General features: G+C 43.2%; 1 protein-coding gene across 1 annotated transcript in view; it reads left to right on the top strand.

Annotated features, from left to right (window-relative positions):
• Nucleotides 1–2,016: 2,016 nt before the first annotated feature.
• The window catches only part of LOC104489329 (5'-nucleotidase domain-containing protein 1-like), a gene marked incomplete at its 5' end in the record, with an annotated part of 19,974 nt that continues 9,296 nt past the window's right edge, over nt 2,017–12,694 (top strand). Inside the window, 3 exons of the mRNA XM_010131481.1 lie at nt 2,017–2,135; nt 2,896–3,054; nt 9,015–9,183. Coding sequence (XP_010129783.1) covers nt 2,017–2,135; nt 2,896–3,054; nt 9,015–9,183 — 447 coding nt within the window. The remainder of the gene's footprint in view (nt 2,136–2,895; nt 3,055–9,014; nt 9,184–12,694) is intronic.

The raw sequence follows: 12,694 nt of genomic DNA, 5'->3' as shown, positions 1-12,694 counted from the left end.
CCCTGACAACTCCTGTGCAAGGATCCTCCTCTCCTTATGTGTCAGGCGTGCCCCATGTGTGCCCCTTATGTGTCAGGAATGCATGGAGTTAAGTGAGATGAATCCCACTGCTAGGGGTGACAGTAACAGATCTCACAGAGTGAGTGATCTTCTACCTTATAATTAGAATGACTTTTTTCAGTCAGGACTGCCCCCCACACCTTTCATAGAGGTCACAAAGCAGGGTCGTGCTTTTTGCCGGGCCCTTCTGGTGTTGCTGTAATACACAGGGCTCCTATTCACAAACGTACTGATGTTCTTCTGAAAACCCCGCTCGTAACGGCTCTGTTTTTCTCTAGTATTTTCCTGATTGACTGAATGGAGAGACAGTGATAGCCAAACAAACCTTCACAAATAATCAAGAAACTTTTGACAGCAGCTCAGAAGAGTTGTTTTCCTCAGTTTCTTCTTCTGCGTGCATATCGTCTGAAGATTGTGTCTACTTGTTCAGCCAGCCTTACAGAGATGTCTGCAAACACAAGGAAAACAAAACAAATTTGCCGAAGTTTGACAGCTTCTGTTTGATCCAAAGTTGTTTGGTCATAAGCATTCTAGAAGTCAGGAAATGAAGATTTTTTTATGGATGCTATCATACCGATTCGTTAGGATTCTGAAGGAGAACAAAGGAAAAGACATTTCCACACAAGTTCTACATTAATTGTTAGTGTCAGCTTTGAATTTCCTTGTTTTTTCCTCATTTATAAAACATCCTTAATATAGAACTGTTTTGTCTGAGACTAAAACCTTTGTTTATTCAAATTCTTAGATTTGTAATATTGAACAGTGATTAACTGCCTCTCTTCACATACCTATTTCCCTCTTTCTGCTTCCTTTTTTAAATTTCTTTCAATGTACTGTGCCGTACAGTGCTCTTAAGACATAAAGCTGTCTTGTCATTTCACTGTTCTCCAAAATTTGCTTTCCAGCCTTCAGCAGGCTCTAACCAAATGAAGTTTGTTCTGTCTTAGTCTTCTTCCTAACACACTTTATGTACTTTGAAAAATCATATAAAGCAGGAGAGAAACTGAAGTCCTGATGTTACGACTGAGTCAGATCAAAGTCCTGTGTTGTCTTCTAACCCCTCTGTCTCTAGCATAATAAATTACATGTTTGACTGACACTGGATAACAATCACCCTTTTGTTTAACCACTTCAATAGACAGAAGACATTAATATTAATATTTCTGATGAAATTCTACTTGCTCGGTTCACTAAGGCTAGTGTTTTGGCTCTAGCCAGAAGCTAAAAGGAGTTCATCTGGCAATAGCATACGGGTCTGAATGAGCAATAAGGCCAGATGGACACCAGGACAGATCCAGGTGCTTTGGCACCAGCTAAAAATGAGGCCTGTGGCAGAGCTGGATGATGACCAGGGAGTTTCAGCTTCTGTGGTTCCCTGTCAGCTGCCAGCGTGGATTTAAGCAATACTGCCTGCTCGTTGTTTCTTCAAAACTGGATGATAACTGGAACTGCTCATTGTTCGTGCTGATCTAAGGCTGCCGAATGCCCATATGAGCTACCTCAGTCTGTTTTGTTGCAGTTATGTCAGTGTTTAAAAGCAGTAGGTAATTTGTCTGTGGGGAAAGGTACATGCTGTCTCTTGCAGTCCATCTTATCTCATGGTTTCACTTCAGATCTGTAGCAGCTCGTCCATCAGTCTGGTCCATGTGGTTTCCTGCCTTCACTGCTCCAGTGTTTGGGAGGCAAAGCCTGTGATTCCTCAGCTCTTCCGTAAGCTCTTGCAGACGAGGTTCAGCTGCTTCTTTTTCTCACAAATGTCTGCCTACCCCCAGCTACCAAACACCTTAACTGAACCAGCAGTCAGTATCAGGACTTGAGCCAGACACTGGAGCGGTTTTAATGTCAAAATAGACCGTGATCTCCAAGCTGTGTGCAGGCAGCATCTCACACATCTCACAAGTACAGGAGCATGGCTTGCTCTCACTAACAGCGGGCAATTTCGCTTGGTGATTTCAGAAAATGACGAGGAGCAGGAGGCTCTGCTGTCGGTGGACAAGCCCGGCTGGTATTCCCAAGGCAATGCTATCCAGCTTTATGAACTACTGAAGAAGATGACTGGCAAGTTGGATCCCAAGGTATGTTATAAGTGAGAGTAAATCTTTCTGAAAATGCCCAGTTTCAGTCTAAAATTCACAGGACAAGCTTTCTTTAAAGTTATTGATGTGGTCAGTCACAAATTTGTGTTCTGGTTACGCTTGCTGTTGGCTAACAGACTGCAGTCCAGAACTGGAAGTAGCATATCAGTCTTCTTATCGATAGAATATGTACGCTTTCTAGTTGTTTTATTCTCTGTGTGTGGTTAGGCATTTTGGCAGCTTTGAGCAGAATCAGTTTGTAATTGGGAAATAAACAATCTCCCTGAGGAAACCGGTCAAATAGATTAAAATCTGGCATCGGTGAAAACTAGGATCATGGAGTTTTGATTACAGGTCTGGGTGGGTGAAAATGCCACTGAAGACGGATGTCTTCAAAATTCATTCCCATTGCTTAGTGTACTTTCTTGGTAGTCTTTTCCACTGCTCCCTGGCAGGCTGTTTCTGTCAGTCAGAAACCTCAGCTGTGTCCCCCGTGCCAGTCCCAGCCGGGCATGCCCGTCTAGTGCCCTTGGAGGGTGAGAGCGAGGAGGGTGTGCAGGGCCAGCCTTTTCCTCACGGAGCTGGTTGAAGGTAAAACCCCAAACTGTGACATTAGTGAGATATGTGTGTCATGACCAACTGTAAACATGGAGGAACCTTTACTAGGCAGTTTTAAAGCCCTTTTTCCTTCGCCGTGAAATACAGTTTGCTTGTGTTTTCCTCGTAGACAATGAGCTTTAATTTGCTGCTTCCCTTGTAGGTTGTTTATTTTGGTGACAGCATGCACTCAGATATTTTCCCAGCATGTCACTATAGCAACTGGGATACTGTCTTTATCTTAGAGGAGCTTCTAGGGGATGAAGTTATGGTGCCTGTGGAGACTGAATCTGAGCCCTTGGAGAAGAAAGGAAAATATGAGGTAAGGGCTTCTTGCAGGTGTTTCCTGAAACAGAATAAAGTAAGTTACAAAAAAGCCTTGTGCCATCTGCACTGAGAATGAGCCTGCCTATCTTAGCAGGCTGCTGGCAGAGTCAGCATTCCTCACAGATCTATCCATCCGGCTGCACCGGGACGGTGCCGTGCTGTCCCAGCTCACTGCATGGGTGACATGGAGCCTCTCCCCGGAGCTAAATCATGGATCTTGGGAAAAGAGTTGCATGCACTTGCCCTTAACAAAAGACCACAGTCTTCCCGTTTCCAGTAACAAGAACCTGCCCTCCATACGACAAGGAGAAGTTTCACGGCCGCTTATCACAAGTCCAGCACCTGAACTCTGCCGAGTTCGTGATGTTTCCCTGTGTGTTGTGGTCAACTGTAAACATGGGGGAGTTTCTGTTAGGTTGTTTTAAAGCTGTGAGATACATGGGGGAGTTTCTGTTAGGTTGTTTTAAAGCTGTTTGCTTGTGCTTTCCTTACATACAAAGAACTTTGAATTTGCTGCTTCCCTTGTAGGCTGGTTGTTTTGGTGACAGCTGCGCTCAGATAAGAGGGACCGTTTCAAGGTCTGGTCCGATGCAGGCTATTGAGAGTTTCCTCGGATAAATAATGTGATTCTCAGCTTGATCACAGCTGGCAAGCAGGACCTTGCCACTACTGCCACTCTTTAATTCTCCCGCAGAAGGTGGAAGGTTATTATCCTCCTCCTCTCCACTGCCGAAGAAGAAAGTAGACAGGGAACAACACTCAGATGGCCGACATGGAAGACCGATGGACCTCCAGCGTGTTCTCTGTAGAACTACAGTGCAGCTTCACTCTCCATTTGGAGTGTTTCTTTTCTTATCTTCCTAAATAAATAGGTCATTATCTTTTAATTGCAAAGAGATATATATGCCTTTTGCAGTTTGCTTTGAAAAACGCTTAATGTTTTGTCTTTTTAAAACAATTACTCTTTGTAATTAAAAAGTTAACTTACTGGTAGGAAGGTTTTTGTGAGGTGCTTTTGTACCTAATATTTTCCTCTAAAGGCAGAGAAGGACATTTCAGTGAAATAAGGAAAAGCAGTCATTAATGCCTAGGATTTTTCCTGAGCTGTAGAAAACCAAAAATTAAAACAAACAAGTCTTCTATCAAAGAAAACATATCTTGGTAAGAAAGGGGGGAAGGAGGCGGGGGGCAGGAATGAAGAGTGAATAGTAGTGCTACATAGGTTAATATAATTTTATTTAATTAATTAATGCTATAAAAATAACTTAATTCTCCTCCATAATTTGTTCATTCTCTAACTGGAGACTCTGCTGCATCGCTGCACAAACCCTACATCTCTATAAGGTTTGAGGTCTTTTATTCGACTGTGGTTTCTGAAGCCTGTTCAAGATACATTTCTTTTCCTGGAAGTACAAAGAAAGAGTTATTGAGTGGCCTGTTGCTAAGCCCTTGATGATGATTTGGTCTCCTCTTGTTGCAGTGCCTCTGGTCGACTGCTCACAAGATCCATCTTCCCTATCACTGCAGTAACCAAGCAGGAAATTGAGACTTTCAGGCGGGTGCTTGACGTTTCACTAACAGTGTAGCATTCCTGATAAGAGATTGCAGTGTCTCAGGGGGACACCACCCCTGCACACACAACCCCCGTTCCGTTTACATCCGCTACCAGTGACAGCAAGCAAGCAAGGGAGAAATGAATTGCGTTGATTAAAGGAACATGAACCAGGGGGGCCGTGGCAGGTCAGTGGTGTTATTTCATTACCACTCTGCTCACTGGAGTCTGAACAACAGGTCACATCCATATCTCTGCAGTTGACTGGACACCACTAACTTAACAGGACTGGTTCAAAGGGACTCCCTTTACAAGCCTATGGAAGTTTTATTTTCATTCCCCTGATCAACTTCTCCCATTAACCCTTTGGTTAAGAGGGGAGAAAAGCCACTCAAAGGATTGTACAAAGTCAGGTGTTTTGGGGAAATGAGGCACTAACAATTAGATTTAGTCTTATTTATCAGCCTTCCCATTCACTGGCAATAAAAAAATACATTGCAGGTTGCTCATGCCGTGCTGTGTGTGCAGAGAGTGACTGCATATTTAATACGATGCAGTCCTCCCTTCTAGCAATCTGTACAAAATATTATCAAAGGAATAAAGAATTGCTTCTAATATGCAATTGCATCTTTCAGAAAGAAATTACAAAAAACTGGTTTCAGTTGTTTGACTCGTATTTCATCACTAACAGGGAGAGGGGAAGAACCTCCTCGCACACAAACTGGGAGGCTAGTAATTTCCATTTTCATTAGCAGGTTTTGTCTTTCCCTTCAATTAAATGCATGATATAAGCCAAATACACCTAACTGTGAAATTATGGTAACGCCTGCAGTTCCTTCAAGTACATGAGTCATAACCAAATGAGGAAGAGAATAGCAAACTAAAAACTATTCATGCAATTACTCGAGTCCTACGTGAATTGTGGCATGCGGGGGGAAAAAAATACCAAGCATTGTGTGGAAATGAGATTCCCCCCAGATCTGGGGGTTTGTGTGCCTGGCTAGAGGCTTTGGTTTTCCCTTCTGTTCTTTAAATGTGTGATCAATTCCATCAATGAAACCTCAAAGAAAAGTTGAAATTCATCCCAGGGTTTCGAGGGAAGCGATTACAGAGGAGCTAAGCAGTGTGTAAAAACCTTGGGCTATAGGAATGAGTGGAGCAGAAATCAAAGAAGTTATTGGCAGATATAGACGATATTTTTTCAGTTAGAAGGAAAAACTAACTTTTACTGTATTGCCTAGTGGCTGGTTGGTGGGGAGGGGTCAGGGCCTTTAACCCCCTGAATTTCCTGGAGTCCCTCAGCATGACCTTAGATAAGGGCTAATTGCTCTGTGCCTTTTGCCTCTGCTTGTCTCTTTATTCCTATTTAACACAAATCTAACAGTATTTTCAGGATCAACCTGTTGTGATGCCTGGTGAGTTAAAGCCATACCCTTAAAGCAATATCCTGAAGTTAAATATCTATTATTTTAAAGGAAGTCTGCTTAGAGTGACCAATGTTGGAGTTTAGTGATGCGGCTGAAATGTTTTGTATTTGCACATGGCTTGTAGGAGGACAGGTTCTATGCAAAAGTTAGATCAGTGGCAGGTTTGCACACCCAGCCTGGCTGTGTTATTTGGGAACATCTGGTGGTTGTGACCAGTACAGCTGTGTGGCAGAAACCCCTCAAATACTTGCCATTATACTAGCAATGCCGTATTTTGAGCATTGTCTTTTCTGGCACTTAGAGTCGGTAGTAGAGTTACTACCAGAGCACAAAGCCTGCAGCCATCAGCACCACCGCTTGTGCTGCATGCAGTAGACAATTAAATAATCCTAGTGTCCCACGCTTGGTATAAAGACGATGGCATAGATGGCAAATTCCCATCTAAAAATGCTAATATACTGCATGTACAATGCTTTTCAGCTTGATTTTTCACTTGTCTCCTTCACATCCTTCTTCTTTTCACCTCTTTACCAAGTGTACAAAAATTTCAGCACTTAGCTTCCTGCCTATTTCAATTTTCAATAGGTCATTCGTAAGCTGACAAATCAGTGTCACCCAAGGGGCTTATAGGTTTTGTCTGCTCCATTACAGGCCCTGTTTGTCTGCAGTTAAGAAAGCAAAGGTAACGGTAACTATTCCAGGTGGTTTAACTTAGTGAAAAGCCTTGGGGCTCGGGGACCCTGGTACCACTGTTATTTCTCTGAAGTCTAGACCTAGTCCAAGAGGCTTTGTACCCTCAGCTCACACGATCAACATCTGCCTGCTACTCTCTACCAGAATGCCTGAGAGCAAAACCACACACTCGGGGGTTTTGCATGTGAAAGGATTGCTCAGCACTTCCTAGGACCTCCTGTCCTGCTGCAGACCCCGTGTCTGGGGGCTACACCAGCGGCTGGTGCACCTTCCAGAGCTCCTCGGCCCCATTGCAGAACATATGCCTCCAGGCATGTGAGGAGTAATGATGTTACCAGGGGACTTTTGCCTCCTTTCACGGATGTATAGACTTCACGTATACGATTTCTCCTTCATTGCAGGCTACGTATGCTGCTGGTGAGATGTGGACATCTTGTAGGCAGCAGTTAGGGATGGCAGAGGGAGTGACGTCAGGTACTTCCAAAGGATGTGGGCAAAGTTTTGACAGCTCTCTTCAGATTTGAGATAAAGATTTATGTTGCTACCAAACCACCCTTGTCACGTGGAGATAAGCCAGTAGCGAACTGATAGGAGTTCTCTACCAGATGGCTTGAGGACAGCTCTCATATCTAACTGGGTTTGGGCTTGGGCTGTAAATCCAAAATGTAACCCCCTCCTCCTTAACAAGGAAGAAATTCCCTCTGTAAGAATCAGACCTCTGAAAAAATCGGTTCATGTCCTCAAATCACAATTTTCATTGCCTATTGGACCAATCATACATTTCAGAAAGCAGAAGCCTCAAATTTGTTCTCTCATCTATAAACAAGGCCCTGCCTTTTGTGCATGTGCTTGTGTGGGCCAGTACTGGAGAAGTTGGCTTTTATTAGTCACCTGAACAGCTAGAACGGCCTGAAGAGTTTTCCGCATGTGCCATCCAGCTGGCAAACTAATTTTAATTCAGCATAGCATCTATGTTTAATTATAACTGGTGTAAAGTCCTGGGATTTGCGTGAAAAGAGAAGATTGCGGGGGGGAGCGACGTAAAATACTTTCCAGGTATGTGAGGCCGATAAAAAAAAAAAAAAACCCACAAAAGAGCCCAGCTTTTAAGTTAAATGCTGGTTTTGAAACAAAAGAGATGGAGTTTTTCCCAACCTACTTACATCAGAGGACACAAACCAGTATCTATATACTACAGTACTTTGTACTTTTTCCCCACCCCAATGATGCTCAGAGGAAAAACTGACACAGATTCACGAAAAGAATGGCTCTGTGTTTACTGGCGTGGTTTCTTCGACTGGATCAAGAGCTTTCTTGTGATCAAAAGCCACAGACCTCCGTCATAAGCACAAACAATTCCAGCAGATTCTCAAAACCATTAAGAAAGGGGTTAAACAGAAAATACAGAAGTTCACAAATCTGGAGGCGCACGCTAGGGTATCTGTTCTATACTCCGCTGGTCTGAAAAGATACTTTGGACACAAATGGCTTTAACAGATTTTCTATAGTGTAGTTCATCGTTTTGTTTTCCATTTTTTCATCTTTATGTAGAGGCCTCTTGGAGCTTTTTATGGTTGTTCATGGCACTATGCATAGCAGGTTTCAAGATGAACTGCTAAAAAAATCAGTTTTCCCAATGCTGTTTTAATGCTTTCTTTAAAACAAAGTGAGTCTACTTGTTGTCTGAGGATATACATGGAAAAAAACCCCAATTTTTCACAATTTGCTAGGCACCTGAATGGCTCTCTGTGGATCCTGCAGCTCTGTTCTCACTCATTCCTCAGCTCGGAAGCAGGTAACACCACACAGGTGGCATGATGCGTTCTTCACAGTTACTCCATCCAGGACCAGCAGACTCCTCTCTCCTGGGAGGAGATCCAGGCCGGGTTAGGGTCTGTGCTGCAGCTACCCATCTTCTCCAGCAGAGAAAGGCAGCAGGCTATTCATGCTATCAAAAAACAGAAAAACAGGGAAAAAGAAGATTTTTTTAAGGGAAAAGTATTTAAAGCCAACTTTTTATATCCTAGGGAATCCATAAACTGTGTAAACAGGAGCTTGGAGACTTAAAGGAGGAAGATTGTTCTTGTGGTTTTTTACAGTGTTTTAAAGTCACACCGCTCCTGAATACCATACCAACGTCCCATACAGAAAATCAGAGAAGCACTAGAGTTCCTTAAACTAATGCCTGTGGTTGGATAGAGAAAGAGGATTTCTTTTTTTTTAAGAGTGCGTATTTTTTTTTTTTTTTTTTTTTTTTTTTTTTTTTTTTTTTTTTTTTTCCAGGAGGATCAGCCCAAAGTTCCTTACTTTGTATCTAAACAGTGGGGCTCGTTCTTCGTGGACAGATTGCCAGGCCTGGAAAACGCAGAGGAAACCTTAGTTCGCACGTGGTCCTGTAGATGTATTAGCACCTACAGCACTATTGCAATCCCCAGTCTTGAAGCAATAGCAGGTAAGGAAGATTGCTTTTTTTTTTCCCCCCCCCAAATGCATATGTATTATTCATAGTAAATTTGTAGTTCCGTAGGTCTATTTTTGAGATTACCTGTACCCTGCTGCTCATATCATGCAGCAGTTAATGCTAGTGGCTGTTAATTACTTTGACATTTCTGCTTCTAATAGTTGTATGCTACATCAGTTCATTTTTTTGTTTGTGCCTGCAAATATTAGATGCTTAGTTTATCCTGTATTAGAAGTGGGATGCATCATTTGTCAGATTGTAGATCGGTTCCTGAATTTTGATGCAGGACTTCCCCACGGTATCTTGCTGTGTCTGCTTTCCCTGGTGAGTTACCTTAGGAAGCAAAGACTTGCCAAGTTACTTGGGTTTCTTGGATTTCCAAATATGTTTCTCTCTGATCTGGCTTGTTATCCTTCCTCAGTTAGCTCACTTCTCCCTTTATAGTTGAAATGGAGATGAACGAACACAGGAATGTAGTGAAGCCAAGAATGCCTAGGACTGTGCTTTTCTCTTTTTGGTTTTTTTTTTTTATGTATATATTGCTTTTGATACTGCATCATTACGGGCAGAGCTAGAGCCTAAAATACTTTCCTTATCTGGAAAACAAGGCAATCACAAGCAATGTCTTGTTCTCCAAAAATCCACTTAATTGAGAAATCAGCTCCGGTTTTCTACCCTCTTACATCGAGGCTGTGTCGAAGGTACAATTATGGCTGATCTTCTGATTTTCACTGACGTTTGTCTCTGGAGGGGCCACACATAATTTTGGATGGTTTGTAGCAGTAGTTATAGAAGTAATGCTGCAGTACTTAATTGATATACCATATCTAAAGGAAAAAATAAATTATTAAACGAACAAGATGCTTAGCTGTAAGAAGAACACACAAAATATTTAGTTTACTAACCCCGCTGTTCAGCATCTGTTGCCTACTTCATGCGTGACCAAGGAATAAAAAGTTGTCCTGAGAGAGCTTTTCCGATTTGCCCAGCAGTTATTCCTGCACCAGAACACATGATAGCTCTGTTCTTTGCGACTACGGTCTACACACGTATATACATTATAAGGATATCTCAAAGCAGAAAACTCACGTGGTGCCGGTTTATTTGTGCTTCTGCTATTTCCCATGTTGCAGTCTGTATTTCAGCCTAAAGTTACCAAGCCCAAAGGTACCAGGAAAATTGCCAGAAGAGAGGTAAATTCTGTAAAATTCCCTTTTAATACCTTTGCCAGAGTCATTCTGTGGCTTATTTTGGAAATGTTGACCTAGGAGAAACACGTCGGTCAGCCACGTTCTGTGAAACTCTGCCTCCCGGCCAGCTCCCCAGCCACAGCTCGGTTTGCAGGGCTAGCGAGGCCTTTAGGCTGCAAACTTACCATCAGGTTTCCAGCTACAGGTAAAGGGGTGAGAACCAGAAAGGCATAGCTGTGTCAGTTAGCGAGGAGCAGAGCTGTACGTCTTCAGTGGTGGAGCCCCTGCAAAGTCTGTTCCTCCATTAGGCAGGATGCTGTGTGCTGTCCCTCGCCGCTTTGGACCCGTGCTGGGGCAGGGGCTGGTGTCTGCGAAACTTAGACCCCAGAATGAAAGGACGGGACAAATAACATTTTTAACTTCCAGCTGCGTGTCTGAAAGCAGATTCAAAGCTGAAGGTAGGAGAACACCTCTGCGTCTATACAGAGAGAGGTATTTCTTGTCTGTTTGTGCGGAAGAGCAGATGTTCGTTATTACGGATGCTGAGGAATTCCTGACTCCTCTTGAATGCCTTGTCTGGCTCCTGACACAGCAGGCTGTGAGAGCTCCTGCTTTGCCAAGCCTGAAAGTTTTTGGCTGCAGTTGTAAGTCATGTTGTAGGGAGTAACTTGCTAGAAGAGATGCAAACGGGTTGCGCGAATTCGATGCGCTCCAGCTTTTCTATTCATCTGCTTTAATTACCAGCAGAGGACTTTCCCCTGCCAAGCTGCACAGAACGCAGGCCTTTCCTCGCGGTGCCCCGATCCCAAACACACAGCCAGGCTGCCGCGTGCGGACACAGGAGCCCAGCTCCTGGCCACCAGCTGGCATGGCCCCCGCAGCACCCGGCTCGCCCCGACCCAGCCTCCCTGGAGGTGTGCTGCAGGCTCCTCTGCCCTGCTGGCTCACCAGGGCTTCGCTGTCAGCAGTGTCTGACCTGGCCTTTGTGTGTCTGTGTGAGCAGTAGTAGTGCCACGTACTAGTAAACATCCCCACAGCTTGCGATCTGCAAAAGTATTTGGTGAAAGGCGGGCAGCTGCTGCTGTGCTGACTTCCAGATCGGTTCTTGCTGTTTGGATGTTGTTTGGATAGATCTGTGCATATTGGTTTACTTCTCAAGACACGTTTTTCATTGAAAAATATTATTCCAAAAATCATTTCACGTTATGCAACACTAGTGGTGTTTTACAGAAATAACCCAGTTTTCATCAAAATTCATACAAGAATTCTTCTGAGAGAGTTAGCAGAAATTCATTTTGGGGAATAAAGCTCATTTCCATTTTTTTAAAATAGAGGAAATATGTAAAAATATTTAAAATAGGCTGAAGATCTGGGCTGAGAAGATGAAACAGAAACAGCTTTGACAGTTGCTCTTTTTTCACCAACATGTTGTAAGCTTGGTGCAGACGCTTCTGACAGATTCACCTGAAGAGTTTATACACGTAACAAAAGAGAACGACCTGATACCAAAGAGCACTGCAGAATAAGGATTTCACAGAGAACGCTGCTGTCGCAGGTTTTGGCCATTCAAAGTATCAAACAACAGAGCACGTACGCAGATTGTACATGTAATTAGTAAAGTGGCAGCTTGGTGAAAAGGTAATCCAACCCATTCTTCATTAGCTTGCCATGCTAATCAAATGTAGTCATTCTGCTACACTTCCGTCCGCACCTTTACTTGAAGACTCAGTATCGGACTCGAATAGGGGTTGCATTCAAAGATGTGTAAGAAATTCTGAATTTAATCACACCTCTGGCAAGAAAAGTATTAGTGGGATTGTAGATTACTGCCTCACATTTTGTTATTTCCACTCCCCTGACAGTCCCTGAAGAGAAATTGGCATCTTCCCGGGCGTGAAAAAGGACATTTTGTTGTTAACAGAAAGGATCTTCTATAACACCTTCCGTGTACTCTGCTCAGTCTGGAGTAGATGTCAGAGAAAGGTCTAATGAAAGTCTCCGTGGAAGATGTTACCACCTTGACATTAAGATGATGTTAAAAAGGTTTAACTGGAGAGCAGCATTGTGGTTATGTATTTGTAATATTAAAACAACATAAGCTGAAAGCTTTCCAAACATTCTGTAGGTCTTTTATGAGCTAATTTTCCTTAACCCCTTTCAGTAAGCTGGAAGTGCTTCTCAAGGATTGGAAGGCTGATGAGCTCATGATTGTATCGACAGTACGTGGTTAATAAAATAGTAGAAGCCAAGGCCCCTACCTCTATTCTACATGCCTCATTCTCAATTCCATCTGCTTCCTCACTTTCCTGCTG

The sequence above is a fragment of the Buceros rhinoceros genome, unplaced genomic scaffold (assembly GCF_000710305.1).
Source record: "Buceros rhinoceros silvestris isolate BGI_N320 unplaced genomic scaffold, ASM71030v1 scaffold10492, whole genome shotgun sequence".
Taxonomy (NCBI): Eukaryota; Metazoa; Chordata; class Aves; order Bucerotiformes; family Bucerotidae; genus Buceros; species Buceros rhinoceros.
This window is presented reverse-complemented; position numbering and strand designations above follow the sequence as displayed.